General features: G+C 37.6%; 1 protein-coding gene across 4 annotated transcripts in view; it reads left to right on the top strand.

The window, feature by feature from the left end:
• The window catches only part of LOC139148926 (ubiquitin carboxyl-terminal hydrolase 34-like), a 75,820-nt gene that overhangs the window by 1,404 nt on the left and 62,222 nt on the right, over positions 1-12,194 (top strand). For all 4 annotated transcript variants that reach the window (XM_070720381.1, XM_070720380.1, XM_070720383.1 and 1 more), the window contains exons 2-11: positions 50-137; positions 1,799-2,129; positions 4,309-4,359; positions 5,427-5,576; positions 7,120-7,187; positions 7,920-8,112; positions 9,243-9,301; positions 9,600-9,678; positions 9,966-10,184; positions 10,479-10,620. In XM_070720381.1, the coding sequence (XP_070576482.1) occupies positions 50-137; positions 1,799-2,129; positions 4,309-4,359; positions 5,427-5,576; positions 7,120-7,187; positions 7,920-8,112; positions 9,243-9,301; positions 9,600-9,678; positions 9,966-10,184; positions 10,479-10,620 (1,380 nt within the window). The remainder of the gene's footprint in view (positions 1-49; positions 138-1,798; positions 2,130-4,308; positions 4,360-5,426; positions 5,577-7,119; positions 7,188-7,919; positions 8,113-9,242; positions 9,302-9,599; positions 9,679-9,965; positions 10,185-10,478; positions 10,621-12,194) is intronic.

Genomic DNA, 12,194 nt, shown 5'->3' with positions numbered 1-12,194 from the left:
ACCTTGTGTTCACGTTTTCCTTCTCTTTGTCTGATTCCTTTTCACCCAGCTGATGATGAAAACAGGAAGGAGAATCATCAACTTAGCAAGAAGGAGATTATCATGCTCCTTCTGTTTATCCAAAGTTGGCCACAGAGGTAAGAGCGTGCTGTCAAGCGCCATTTGTGCTGAGTGCATTTTCACATTCTGTCCAGTCGACACAGTAATCTAAGTAACACATACAAGTGTGAGATGTGTGCCAAACACTGCCCTCCTTGATTTCCTGAACAGAGATCATGGTTTCCCACCAATCCATTTCCGGTAAATATTACCTTCAGCCCAATTCATTTATTTCATTATTTAACAATTATTTATTTATTACATTGAAGCATGAAAATATTAAGGAAGACAGCTTTCATTTTACCATAATTATAAGGTTATTCACAAAATGCTGGGATTTATGTCCACGAACATGGCACAACAGAGGTATTGCCTCAGCCATGTAGTGTCAAAGACATTACCAAATTGTACGATGTACTCAGACATAAATCCCAGCATTTTGTGAATAATCTTATTATTACACACCTTTTTCAGTTAAATTTACAAGAAAAGTTGAAGATGTTGCATTTTCAGAATACACTGCATCACGTAATTGCATGCAGACTGGGGATGCTCTCCACTTATTGGTTGTCAGTGCATTCAAACACTCAGTGCAGTGCACATTAAGAAATTATAGTTCAGTAAGATTAATTCACATAAATTCAAAGGTTTTTGGAAGCCTGTCTTGTTTTTCTAGTGCTTACTTATTAATTGTTGTGAGGTTGAAGGTCAAATAGCTTCCAATAACACCTAAAGTTATTTGTCTGCGTGTCAGTATTATTGTACTCCGTATGGATTGATACTGAAACTCGATGTGCGATTTGACCTCCTTAGGTTACAGAGTTAGGTGTATAATGATAAAAGTTATATGACTAGACTTGATATATCATGGAGATTCTAAAATGGGAGGATGTGAAAGTATGCAACTGCAAGTTTCTCCAAACATTAGCCAAGCCAAACACTTCCTGAAATACTACAGATTGAACCATTTTTTACAAACTATAGGTTTTGCCTTGAAGGTTTTATGTGATGTACAGTAATGAATAAAGATCTGAGTTGATGAGAAGGAAATACCTTTAATAAAGAGATAAAACAAGTTGTTATATCAAAATGTTGGTTATTTGAAAAGGATATCACCAAAAATTTAAGGATAATGGGCCTGACATAATCATTGGGAACAGTTTTAAGTCTTTTTCTCTCCAACGCATTAACACAAATTTCTCATGTTTTTGAATGAGAGTCCATTTCCACGAATGATATTGTTATTGAAAATTCAATTGCAAATTTTTGTGTTGAATTTGAAAATATGAAAATGGTGATATATTGTAAAACATTGGGAAGGATGCATGTAAAATTGAAAAGATGAAGAATGAACAAAACATCTGTCATTGTTTATTCAGTGGAATGAGTGATCAGTTAACTGACAATGAACATTCCAGTTACATTGTGTCAACCATTCAATTTATCTGCTTCCTTGCATAAGATGATTTCCTGAGCTATGCAAAGCATGTAAGAGTTTCCCAGTACACGTGTTTGATAGCTGTAATTTGAAAAGGAAGTTTTACATCTGATAATGTACCTATAGAACAAGCTTCATGATATTTTAAGTATATATGCACTAGCAAGATGTCTCACAGTTTTAGGATAAATCCTTCTTTTATTCCTTAAAGTGCAAAGGCAGACATTTTCATTTCTTTTTCACAACTTTTTCAATTTGCAGACAATGTAGCTGCTGTTTCAGAGATATAAGGAACTTTGACAGAGCAAATAATCTTGTGCAATTGATGCTAAGGTTCGCCATTGATGCTGTAGCTTCCATAACAGACAGTGAGGGTGACAAAGATGTCGCCGACAAAGATGGAGATAAGGGAGAAGAGAGTGAAAAAGAGAAGAAGGAGGAAAAAAGTTCAAAGAAAGAGCAAGTTGATGTAGAAACAGAGTCATGGACAATGGATGAAAAGGAAAAACTTTTACACTGTATATCCAAAGTGTTTCAGTTAAATTTCTTCTTGTACACAGCTCATAAACAGAATTTCCATGCAGGCATGGAGGTAAGTTCCAAATGCAAAACGTCAAATTCTGAGACACTCTCACTCAAATTATGGGCAACTGGTGCAAAGAATGTAAAGGCCATTGTGTCATATTGCAAAATTAACAGCTCTTATTGTTACTGTAGAGGTTCAGACATAAAACAGGCCGTCTTTGTTTAAGTGATATTTTTAGCCTTCAGTCTGTTGTTGTTAATGTAACAATATTCCATTCATTGCCTGAAACGTTTATTCAAAAATTAACAAAGCAAACAAAAAAACAACAATACCTTGAGGCAGCTTATAGCCATGTCTGTTTGAAGAGATACACCTCAGGCTCAGAACATTGCACTGGTAATGATCAAAGTGTACACGATGTGGTTTGTCTCATATGTCAAGACTTCAAGTAATGGGATCTACAAAATTACATTATAGCTATTTTGTTCACATTCGCAATCCAACTGAAATTTTGGCCGACGTAAAATGAATGCCCTTTTGGGAATAGATTTGGGCCGCTTCTGCACTTATCCACACTTACCCGTACCAGAATTTTGGCCAATGTAAATTGACTCTCCTTTGAGACCTCTGACCTGTCAAAGTTCAAATGGCGGATTTGAATAATGGAACACTGTTTCTAATGTTCATAATTTTTCTGCGTTTTTTACGCTCAAGAAGGGCAAATATGACCACCACTTGACATTTTAATCATCTGTGAGATCTCCACTATTTATTGGATGAGCGTGGGGTATATATACGACGGTGGTGGAGAAATAACCAGTGCAAGGCTTTTTTGACATTGTTTTTAACCAATGCGTCTCTTATGTGCACTGTGAATCGAATGACATGGTCTCACTTATGGAGCAAAATTGGTGGGAAGATATAGTCCTGCGTACATGGGATAATAAAGACTGGATTGAAAACTTGTTAGGTGTAAACTTTAGTTTCAGACACTTTTTGTTTGTGTAAATAGGATGACTAGATCAACTTTGATCCATGGCAGAGGCCTGGTCAACTGGGACCAGGGCTGATGTAACGTGTCCACACACGTGAATTTGTGATGCTCCCCCTTCTTGCGGGGACCAAACTACGTCGGCCCTAGGCTGATGCAGTGTGTCCACATTAGTTATTTACATTGTCTCAGGCCTAGCAGCGGTGCTACACTGATGCAAAGTGGTCAATCTGAACAACACAACTGTCTGTTTTACATTTAACCAGTGGTAAATTGAACCAATAGATATTTGTTGCAGACAAGCACAGCCATCCACTGATGGTTGCAAAGTCTGCTGAAAATGCTTTAGCTTTTTATGAATTTCAAAAAAAAGTTGAATCGTAGAAAGAACAGTCAAGTTCAGATAAAATATCTTTCATGACTTTACAGTTATTATTCTAGCGACAGTGTCATCTCAGCAAAAATGACATTGCTCAGATTATCCAGATAAGGCATTGTTGATAATAAAAACATGTTCATGGCAAACGATACATTCTGCAGGTGACCTCAAATCCCCCTTTCCCTCCAATAAATGAAGTTTGGAAGTGGAAAAAACAACCCAGATGATCATGTAGAAATTATAATTTGAACTCTCCTAGATATGATAACTTTTTGAAAAATGGTTTTTGGAAGGTTACACTGCAGACAGGCAATAAACCTTTCACAACAAAATCTAAAAGATATAGAATACAGCACACATACACTGTTTCTATCATGTGACTTTGGTTTATGGTAGTGCACATTTGGGCAAAACAATCAAAATAAGGCTAAACCCCCTTCCTCAGTTTCTTTTGTAATGCACATGTTTGAATTATCGACAGCTCTGAAGCAAAAGGGATGGGAAGAGCAAGCTGTATTGAATTATGAAAATGTTTTAGTTGTTAGGAAAACGCTCATATTTCTTTCAGTGATTTCATCCATAGCTCAACATCCAGATGTGAATATAACTGACTTTGCCAAACCTGATCCCATGTTCAGACAGTTTAGTTAAACACCTGATCTTTTCCTTTACTGTCTAGAGAAATCTTCGTAGAAAAGGAATTTATTGATTTGCAAAATAACAGTGGATGATTAGTGTTTTGCAGTTCAGTTCACTAGAGATTGTATAACTTTCCAAAAAAATAAAAAAATCGGCGTTTTGCCTTCCAACATGAAAAGTATTACTCTCAAAATGGAAATCAAGTATACCAGGTTTATGTGTGGTTTGCATTTCAGGATATTTCCACCCATGAAGCAGAGGCACTTGGCAATTACTGTGATATCAATGTAAGTAAAATAGTCTACTAATGGACCACAACCTACTGTGTCTGCATTTTTACTTGCATGTCTCCTAATAAGAGGTTATTTTACAGCTCAGAAACAACATGTGAGTTTGAATCCTCACATTTATCACTCGAGGCAATATGGAAAGGGGCTGTTAATTTTTGTGATATTTCTGAGTTATTCTTTTAATTAGTACAATATTTACCCATTAAAGTCTCTTTATATTTTATATGTAAGTGGATAAACAATGCAGAGGGTAGCAAGTATATTTGACTGTTGAAAAAAATCCTGTTTGCCATAACATGCAGGTATTGATAAGTCAAGGGACAGGATATGGATTTGCATACCAAAGTAGAATAGCTCATAAGTCCAAACTTTTTGGGAGCTTTTAAGTCACTTGACCAAAGATAATAACACACTCAATCAGTCCTGTAAAAATTCTGTGCCAGTGGTGAGGCAGAAGTAATTTTTGAGGATGTTGAACATTTTAATAACCAAAGGGAAACCATTTCCCAAAGTTTTATAACAAACAATATATTGCAATATGTTTTCAAATGAAAAATGGATTTTTGACCCTACAAACTCATGCATTGGTTTGTTGTTAATGATTCTGCAAACAAAACACTACTGAAACATGTAGAAATCTGTGGTGTTGTTGTGTAATTTCTTCTACTGTTTGTTTTTGGTGAACACTGGGTATGAGACGATGTTGGAATTTGCTGACGAAGAATGCTGGAGATACAAACATGCAGAGGAAGCAATGATAATAATGTATTAGAGTCTTACCACTGACCTTGTTTGGACAACAGGCAGTGGAGGCATGGAACTGAAATTATTACCTGTGTAGAAATTATGTCCGTGACATGATTCTTTGACCAGTGTTTCTGTTAAAATGCATTTTGCAGTCTCAAGAGACTTCATGAAATTACGGTGCCATTGCTACCTGTTTGTATAGCTGTTTCATTGTTTAAACGCAATAGAAGAAAATTCATTTATATAATCAGATATTTGCCAGCATTTGGGTTTGGAAGTACAACTCAGCAGGATTATTTGTATGATTTTGTTTTCAGGACATGGAAGTGCCGTTATATCTGCTGCGCAATGTGTGCTTCTTCTGTGATAGCAATGGTCTTGCTGCAATTCAGATGTGTTTTGATCAAGCTTCTCCAGAAACACTGCCGTTCAATGTTGCCCATGCACTCATCACTGTGGTGGCAAATGTGAGTCACTTGTGACATTTTCATGAAATTTACAGACCTATAATATAACCAAGGTATTTTGAAGTACCACATGGCAGTAAATTTATCCTTGTTTATCAGGGATGCCAAGAATGGCAAGCAGGAAGTAGGACAACAAACTATATCAGGTCTGACAGTAATCCAACTTTGATAACTTGTGTCCAGCATTATTTTGCGTAGCTTGACAATGATTGTTTTGACAGAAATTCAATTAAATGTTTCACATGCCTTATTTGCCCATAAGATTGCTGTCTGCTTACAAATACATGGTTGCTATATCCCGTTCAAGATGTTATTATGGTTGAAAGACTCTTAAAATTACTTTCATCTCAGTAACACACCATCGAAGTTTGACCACCACACTGCCAAAGAGTCTGGCTGGCTGCTACATAAGTATGTCAGTCTGTATGAGACTAAACTCATTCAGACAATATGACAGCATCTACCTGCAGCTCAGTTGAAAAATATATTTAATACTTCGATTTATAATACTGTACTCTGTTGGTCAAGTTCACTTGTGTTCAGTTATATTTTCCACATACCCTAAAACTATGAAAATTGAATCTTGATGATTTAAATTTTAATTTTGTAGTACAGAAGGACATAGCTACTACAACTGATGAACTCTGCCTAGATGGCATACTGATTTTAAATGAAACTTAACTTTGGGTAGATTAAGGTTCTTTTGTTCTTTGCTTCACTGTAGACTGAATTCAGATGTTTGAATGTAATTCCCTAGGTACAAATGAGATAAATATTGTATTACTCATCCATGGTCTAGTGTGACTCTCAAGGTGAAATCTGTCATCTACCAACAGCTCTGTCAGCTGCCATGGTGAAGTGAACAGATTTTGTCACCAGCTTTACCAGTCAACATGTTACCACAAAGATGTTGTATTTCTCATGTTACGTTTTTGTAACACATAATGTCATCATTTACCTTAAAACCAAGATTATGGTTTTGCCTTTGATAACAAAATATTGTGAGAAGGAAACCACAAACATCTCGTCTCCACTGTCTCAGACTCTCCACTGTCTCAGACTGAAATGTTCAAACCAAAAACTTTCACAGGAAATTCACCATATTTTATCAATGAGTAAACCTTATTACACAATGCAATATCACGGTGCATTGCTTTTCCTTGCAATCATCGTAATTTTTTCAAAGATTTACTTCATAAGAATACCACTTTAATAAATATTTGATATGACCGAGGCATTTTTGTCACGATATCACATGAAGTAGTCAAATTAGGCAGCTGTAATTGTATGAATAATAACCAAATATGTTTCAATGGTCATGCTTACAAAACTCATTTGGTCAAATTTCAAAATTGACCTCTCAGAATTGGCAGAGTGAGAAATATATCTGTTCAATTCATCTTCACTACAAGTGAATTTGATATGCATTCATAAAAACTAGAGATGCTGTCACACTTTACTGAACATCAAGTAGATTTAAATCGTTCTTGTCAGCATTTGTAGACCTGGAATCAATAAAAGTTGGTAATTTTTCCTCTTACAGCTCCGTATATGGCTTCATGTCCACGCAACAATGCAGTATGTGTCTCCATTACGTAGCAAAGTGATCCAGTAAGTGTAGAATTCTCTGTCAATTACAATTCCCATGTGAGCTTGTTAAACAGTCAATTATCATTAGGTGACTTTCAAAGCCTTTGATAATTAAGTCTTTTTTTCACTCTCATTATTTTTAACAACTGTGTATTTTGTCGGTTACTTACTTGTCTGTCCCACATCTTTTTGGCTTGCATGTAGACTAGAAAACAAGCTAGATATTGTTTTGTTGTGATAAATGATAAATATTAAGTAAATAGAGATACTGCAATGATATGTCTCTTATGAAATCTCCTGGTTGAAGTTTCTCATAAGGTAAACAGCATGCCATCCTAAGAGAAATGTTCAAGATAAATTATGTGATACATTCGCTGATCTTTGAACAGACTCTTTCACAGAATATTTTTGATACACTTCAAATTGTAATTTATAGTATTTGTAATACAGCACCATATGGTTGCTTTCAACTGGAACTAGATTCACATGTATTCATGTTCATTCATGTACAGTCATTGGCAAATGCCATAATTCTGAAGCAGAGTGCATTGTTACCGTACACAAATGTATGTCATCATATACATGCAATCTTCTAAAGCGGTAATATTGGACTAGATAAATATTGTTACAAAGAGGAGCTTTCGCTGGCTGTAACTGTGTCATAGCAAAAATACAGTAAGTAAGAAAGAAACCCATTTAGTTTGCTGATGAATGCATCAATGAATATCTTCTGATTCTGTTCCACCTATACAGGTACCTGTGCACTTTATCTGATAAAGACCTGCGTATGACCAATGCACGGAACATGGCAGACATGATGTGGAATGCCATCAAGGAGCCATTGGATACGCCACTGTGGTTTGATAGGGAGAGTTTAGAACTAGCTTTCAAGTACTTCATATCATCAACATTGACTATGAGACTGGCAGGACTCAGTCAGATTACTGTAAGTGTCAGTTGATATCATCTATCTACCTGAATCACACGGTGTCAAGAATCCTTTAGAAGTTCAATCTTCCACACTCATGTCAGTGCTTAACTTCTTCATTCAGATTTGACAGAAAACTGACAAACTGTTTTGCAAAACAAAGACTGTACCTCAGAGATAGCAATGCGGACTCTCAATGATACAATGTTATTTTGGCCTGCCACTTGTGAAGCTCATTTTGAAGCTTATGGGCTAAGTAAAATTTTACCAGCTTAGTTTTGTGAAAATCTGGAATATTATTTTCCCCGTAGAGATAACTTAGAAATGGCGGCCCTTTTGAATTTCAAATATCATTAAATATTTGGTAATCTGTTTCTCTAGTACCAAAATTTGTATAGTGACCTCCCTCTACCTTCTTTACTCTTGCTTTTGAAAGAGATCTTCTGAAAGTTTACTTGAGGAAATTTGAGCAATCATTTAAGCTTGTTAATTTCAAGTTGCAAATTATCTTAAAATAAGTTTTCTTCAAACCTAGATATTGCCAACTCTGTGATTTGTATCATGAAATCATTATTTACATGGTCATGTGACAGTCAATTTGAATAACCTCTCAAACATCTTTTTTTCTTGCCCTTGGAAAACACAAAGTGAGCAGGATTTTTCAACTGTTATTCATATGCTGTCTACAAACAGCAAAGCAATTGTACTCCAATTATTATTTTGCAATTGCCTAGTGCCCAACTTGTCAACACAGAATCATGTATTGTCAAGTGGTATCTACATGTCAATATCCCTGTCCAAATAAGGAATTATTGTCAGTGCACTGTTGTCAAGGCCAATTCTTTGTACTCCAATGTACTTCAGGGAGATGAAACACGTATGTTTCTTTGAACTAAAAAAAATGATAAGGCTATAAGCATTTATGACTGTCACTTAAAAGAAAACAATGATTTCATTTAGACAATTTTATGCATGTCTGTACATGTAGTTCTATGCTATGCTTGCAGTTATCTTATTTCACATTGCAAGTCTTTTAATGTAATAATCCACTGGTACAATTGTCTCTCTGTTATATCTCTCTTTGTTTGAACACGATGTAAACATTTAATGAAATACTGACATAGAAAATCTTTTCTGGATTGTTTCAGAACCAGCTACATATGTTTAATGAAGTGTGTAACAATGAATCCCTTGTTGATATTGACAAGTAAGTTATCGTCTTTGATCATTCTTTGTTTTATCATATCAACAGGGAAGATAAACGTTACTTTCACTATGTTGCTCGAAATAATCTATGAATAGAAGTGGAGATCCAGAGTTCTTTATTTAAATAAACAGGACTTTCTTTTGGTCTGAGTAGATATTGGTTGAATAGGAAAGTGATAAAAAAAAGGTACAAGCGCCTGAAAGGTCTTTGAACAGAGAATATGGAAATCAATTGCTAAAAAATTGTGCCAAACACCTTTTTTAAAAAGTTCAGCATTCAATTTTAATTTCCTTTTCAGTGTTGGTGCTCAGCTAGCTCAATGGCTGCTGGAGAAAAAAATAGTTGAACATATATTTGGACCCAACTTACACGTTGAGGTGAGTAGTGCTCTACAAAAATTATTTTTGTTTGGTATCAAGGCCACAAATTATTGTATTCCTGATGTTACACATATTTTCAGATCATATACATAAAGATTCCTGTTCAGACATCAATGACATATCATGTATAATGTTAGTAAATGTCTTTTTTATCCATGAAGCTATTGAAAAGGCACTGGTGCATCCTATTTAAAAGTATTAACGGGATTGAATGCAGAAATGTTGTCAGCCAGCTTTTCAATATACCAGTACAAACAGAATTGTTCTGTCATTTTACTTTACAGATTCTAAAGCAGTGTCAAGTGATTCTCAACTTTCTAGCTGCAGAGGGGTACTTAACAACTGAACACATAGACTGTATATGGGCTGCTGCTCAGCTCAAACATTCTAGTCGATATGTCCATGATTTACTGCCACAACTCATAAAGCATTTAGAGCCAATTCCGCTGAGATACATGTTGAAGTTGGTATCTACGCTCCATCCATCGACTCATACAGAGCAGGTAAGTTATTGTACAACATCTATAAAAGTTACATAATACATATGCTCACCAAGGATAGCCATCCATGTGCAAAACCATGCAGCCACATTTGTGATATACATAATACATATGTGGTATAGAAATACATAAATTACATGAAGATTCAACCCACAAAAGAATGATGTTAAAACTATAAGAAATGTCTGTTGCAGTGTGAATATGAAGTAGCAAAATATCACTTAAATTTTTTTAGTGTGTTGACAACCACAAAGTGGCATTTCCCTGATTTCAAACTCTTCATGTCATTTTATGTAGACATTATACATGGCATCTGTGCTGACTAAGTACCTGTGGACAAATGCCTTGTCAACTCAGGCTGTAAGTGCCACACAGCAAGTCAGCCATGAGAAACACTCCACACCATTGAAGTCATGTGCAGAATCTCCCCTGGAAAGAGGTAGGTAGCAAGATTTACTGTCACAAGAAGAATCACGAGATTTATTTTGCACAGTTATTGTCAGTACCTTTCTCAGTTGTTCTAAGTCATTAGGAAGAGAAGACTGTGAATAGGGACATTTGTTAAAGTCCAAATATTTGTCATCCAGCTGTTTATCTCTCTGATATATCAGTGTTCCTTAACCCTTTCCTGCCAAGTCGGTGAAAATCCGCTTGAAATTCGGTGTAGCTAGAATCTGAGCAGCCACGGCCGTTATCCTGCCAAGGCGGTGGAAATCGGGCTACTTTTTGGTACCCCCTTTCCTGCCTAGTCGACGGAACTACGTGTAGCAAACCCTTGCTCGCGCTAGGGGTCGTTCGAGGACAGGTTTTGGGCGAGGAACGGCGTTTGCTCTCGAAATGGGTTCACAGAGAGTCCAACGACAGGGAAAGGTGCGGAAGCTACCCAGCCAGTCCCCCACCCCGGTGGGGGACTGGTTTTTTTTTTTGGGGGACGAGTAGCGTACTTGGCAGGTTAGCACGTTGACGTATTCTAGCGGAGTTTGGGGTAACTTGGCTCTGAGGCACTACATAGATTGCGGCCGAAATTGACCGTCTCGGCAACGCTAATCTGTAAGGCAACCGCCTAAGACCGCCTCAGCTGGCGGTGCAATTTTTTGCCAATGGTGCGAGACGAAAATCACGGACTTGGTCCTGATTGATGGGAAGTGCGGACGGATTTGACGGACTCGGCTTTCTCTAAGGCAACCGCCTAAGACCGCCTCAGCTGGCGGTGCAATTTTTTGCCAATGGTGCGAGACGAAAATCACGGACTTGGTCCTGATTGACGGGAAGTGCGGACGGATTTGACGGACTCGGCTTGATTAGTCCCTGACATGGAACTGATCCGAACGGACTTGAGCGACATTTGTGAAGGGTAACCACCGCTTTTAACCGACTTGTTACCTTCTCGAAAAGACTACCCACTCAGATGTCGGACGTTGTCGGCTGCACTTGGCTCTAGACGTTCAAGCCGTGCAACGAAACACACCGCCTCAGCCTTGCCATTCAGGAACATGGCCTCAAAATTTGATACCATTGTTCACCGACTTGGCGGCTGCGGTTAGGTGCGTGAACCGTTGTTCACCGACTTGTTACGCCTATGTTGTCCCTGTGAAGTTCGGCTAACGGCCGAGTCTAACGGGAGTTGGCAGACCTGTGTTTGGTTTATACCGTAGTATGACCGACTCAGGTAGAGGTACCTGTCGGTATATTCCGAGTTTTACGCACTCGGGCGTCAATGACGGGTCGTCATCACCGCTGATGACGTAGACGTGCTGGCCACGTTATTTGAAGGAGCCATGTTTGCCCAACGGACGAGGCCGAGACAGCCGTTGACAATTTTGGCATCCTTCATCTTTGACCGCCTTAGTTGGGTAAGCCGCTCGGCAGGCGACGGTTATGACCTAAACAAGCCGCTGAAGCACTGTTCGTTGCCGTACAAGAACGAGACGGCCAGTCCATTACTGCTTAATGGGCGATCTGTCGGGTTGGCTTGTCACCGACTTGGATGACAATACGCCCTGCGCAGGCGTA

Source organism: Ptychodera flava, chromosome 14 (genome assembly GCF_041260155.1).
Source record: "Ptychodera flava strain L36383 chromosome 14, AS_Pfla_20210202, whole genome shotgun sequence".
Classification (NCBI taxonomy): domain Eukaryota; kingdom Metazoa; phylum Hemichordata; class Enteropneusta; family Ptychoderidae; genus Ptychodera; species Ptychodera flava.
The sequence above is the reverse complement of the archived record's forward strand: the minus strand, read 5'-3'. Positions and strand labels throughout refer to the sequence as shown.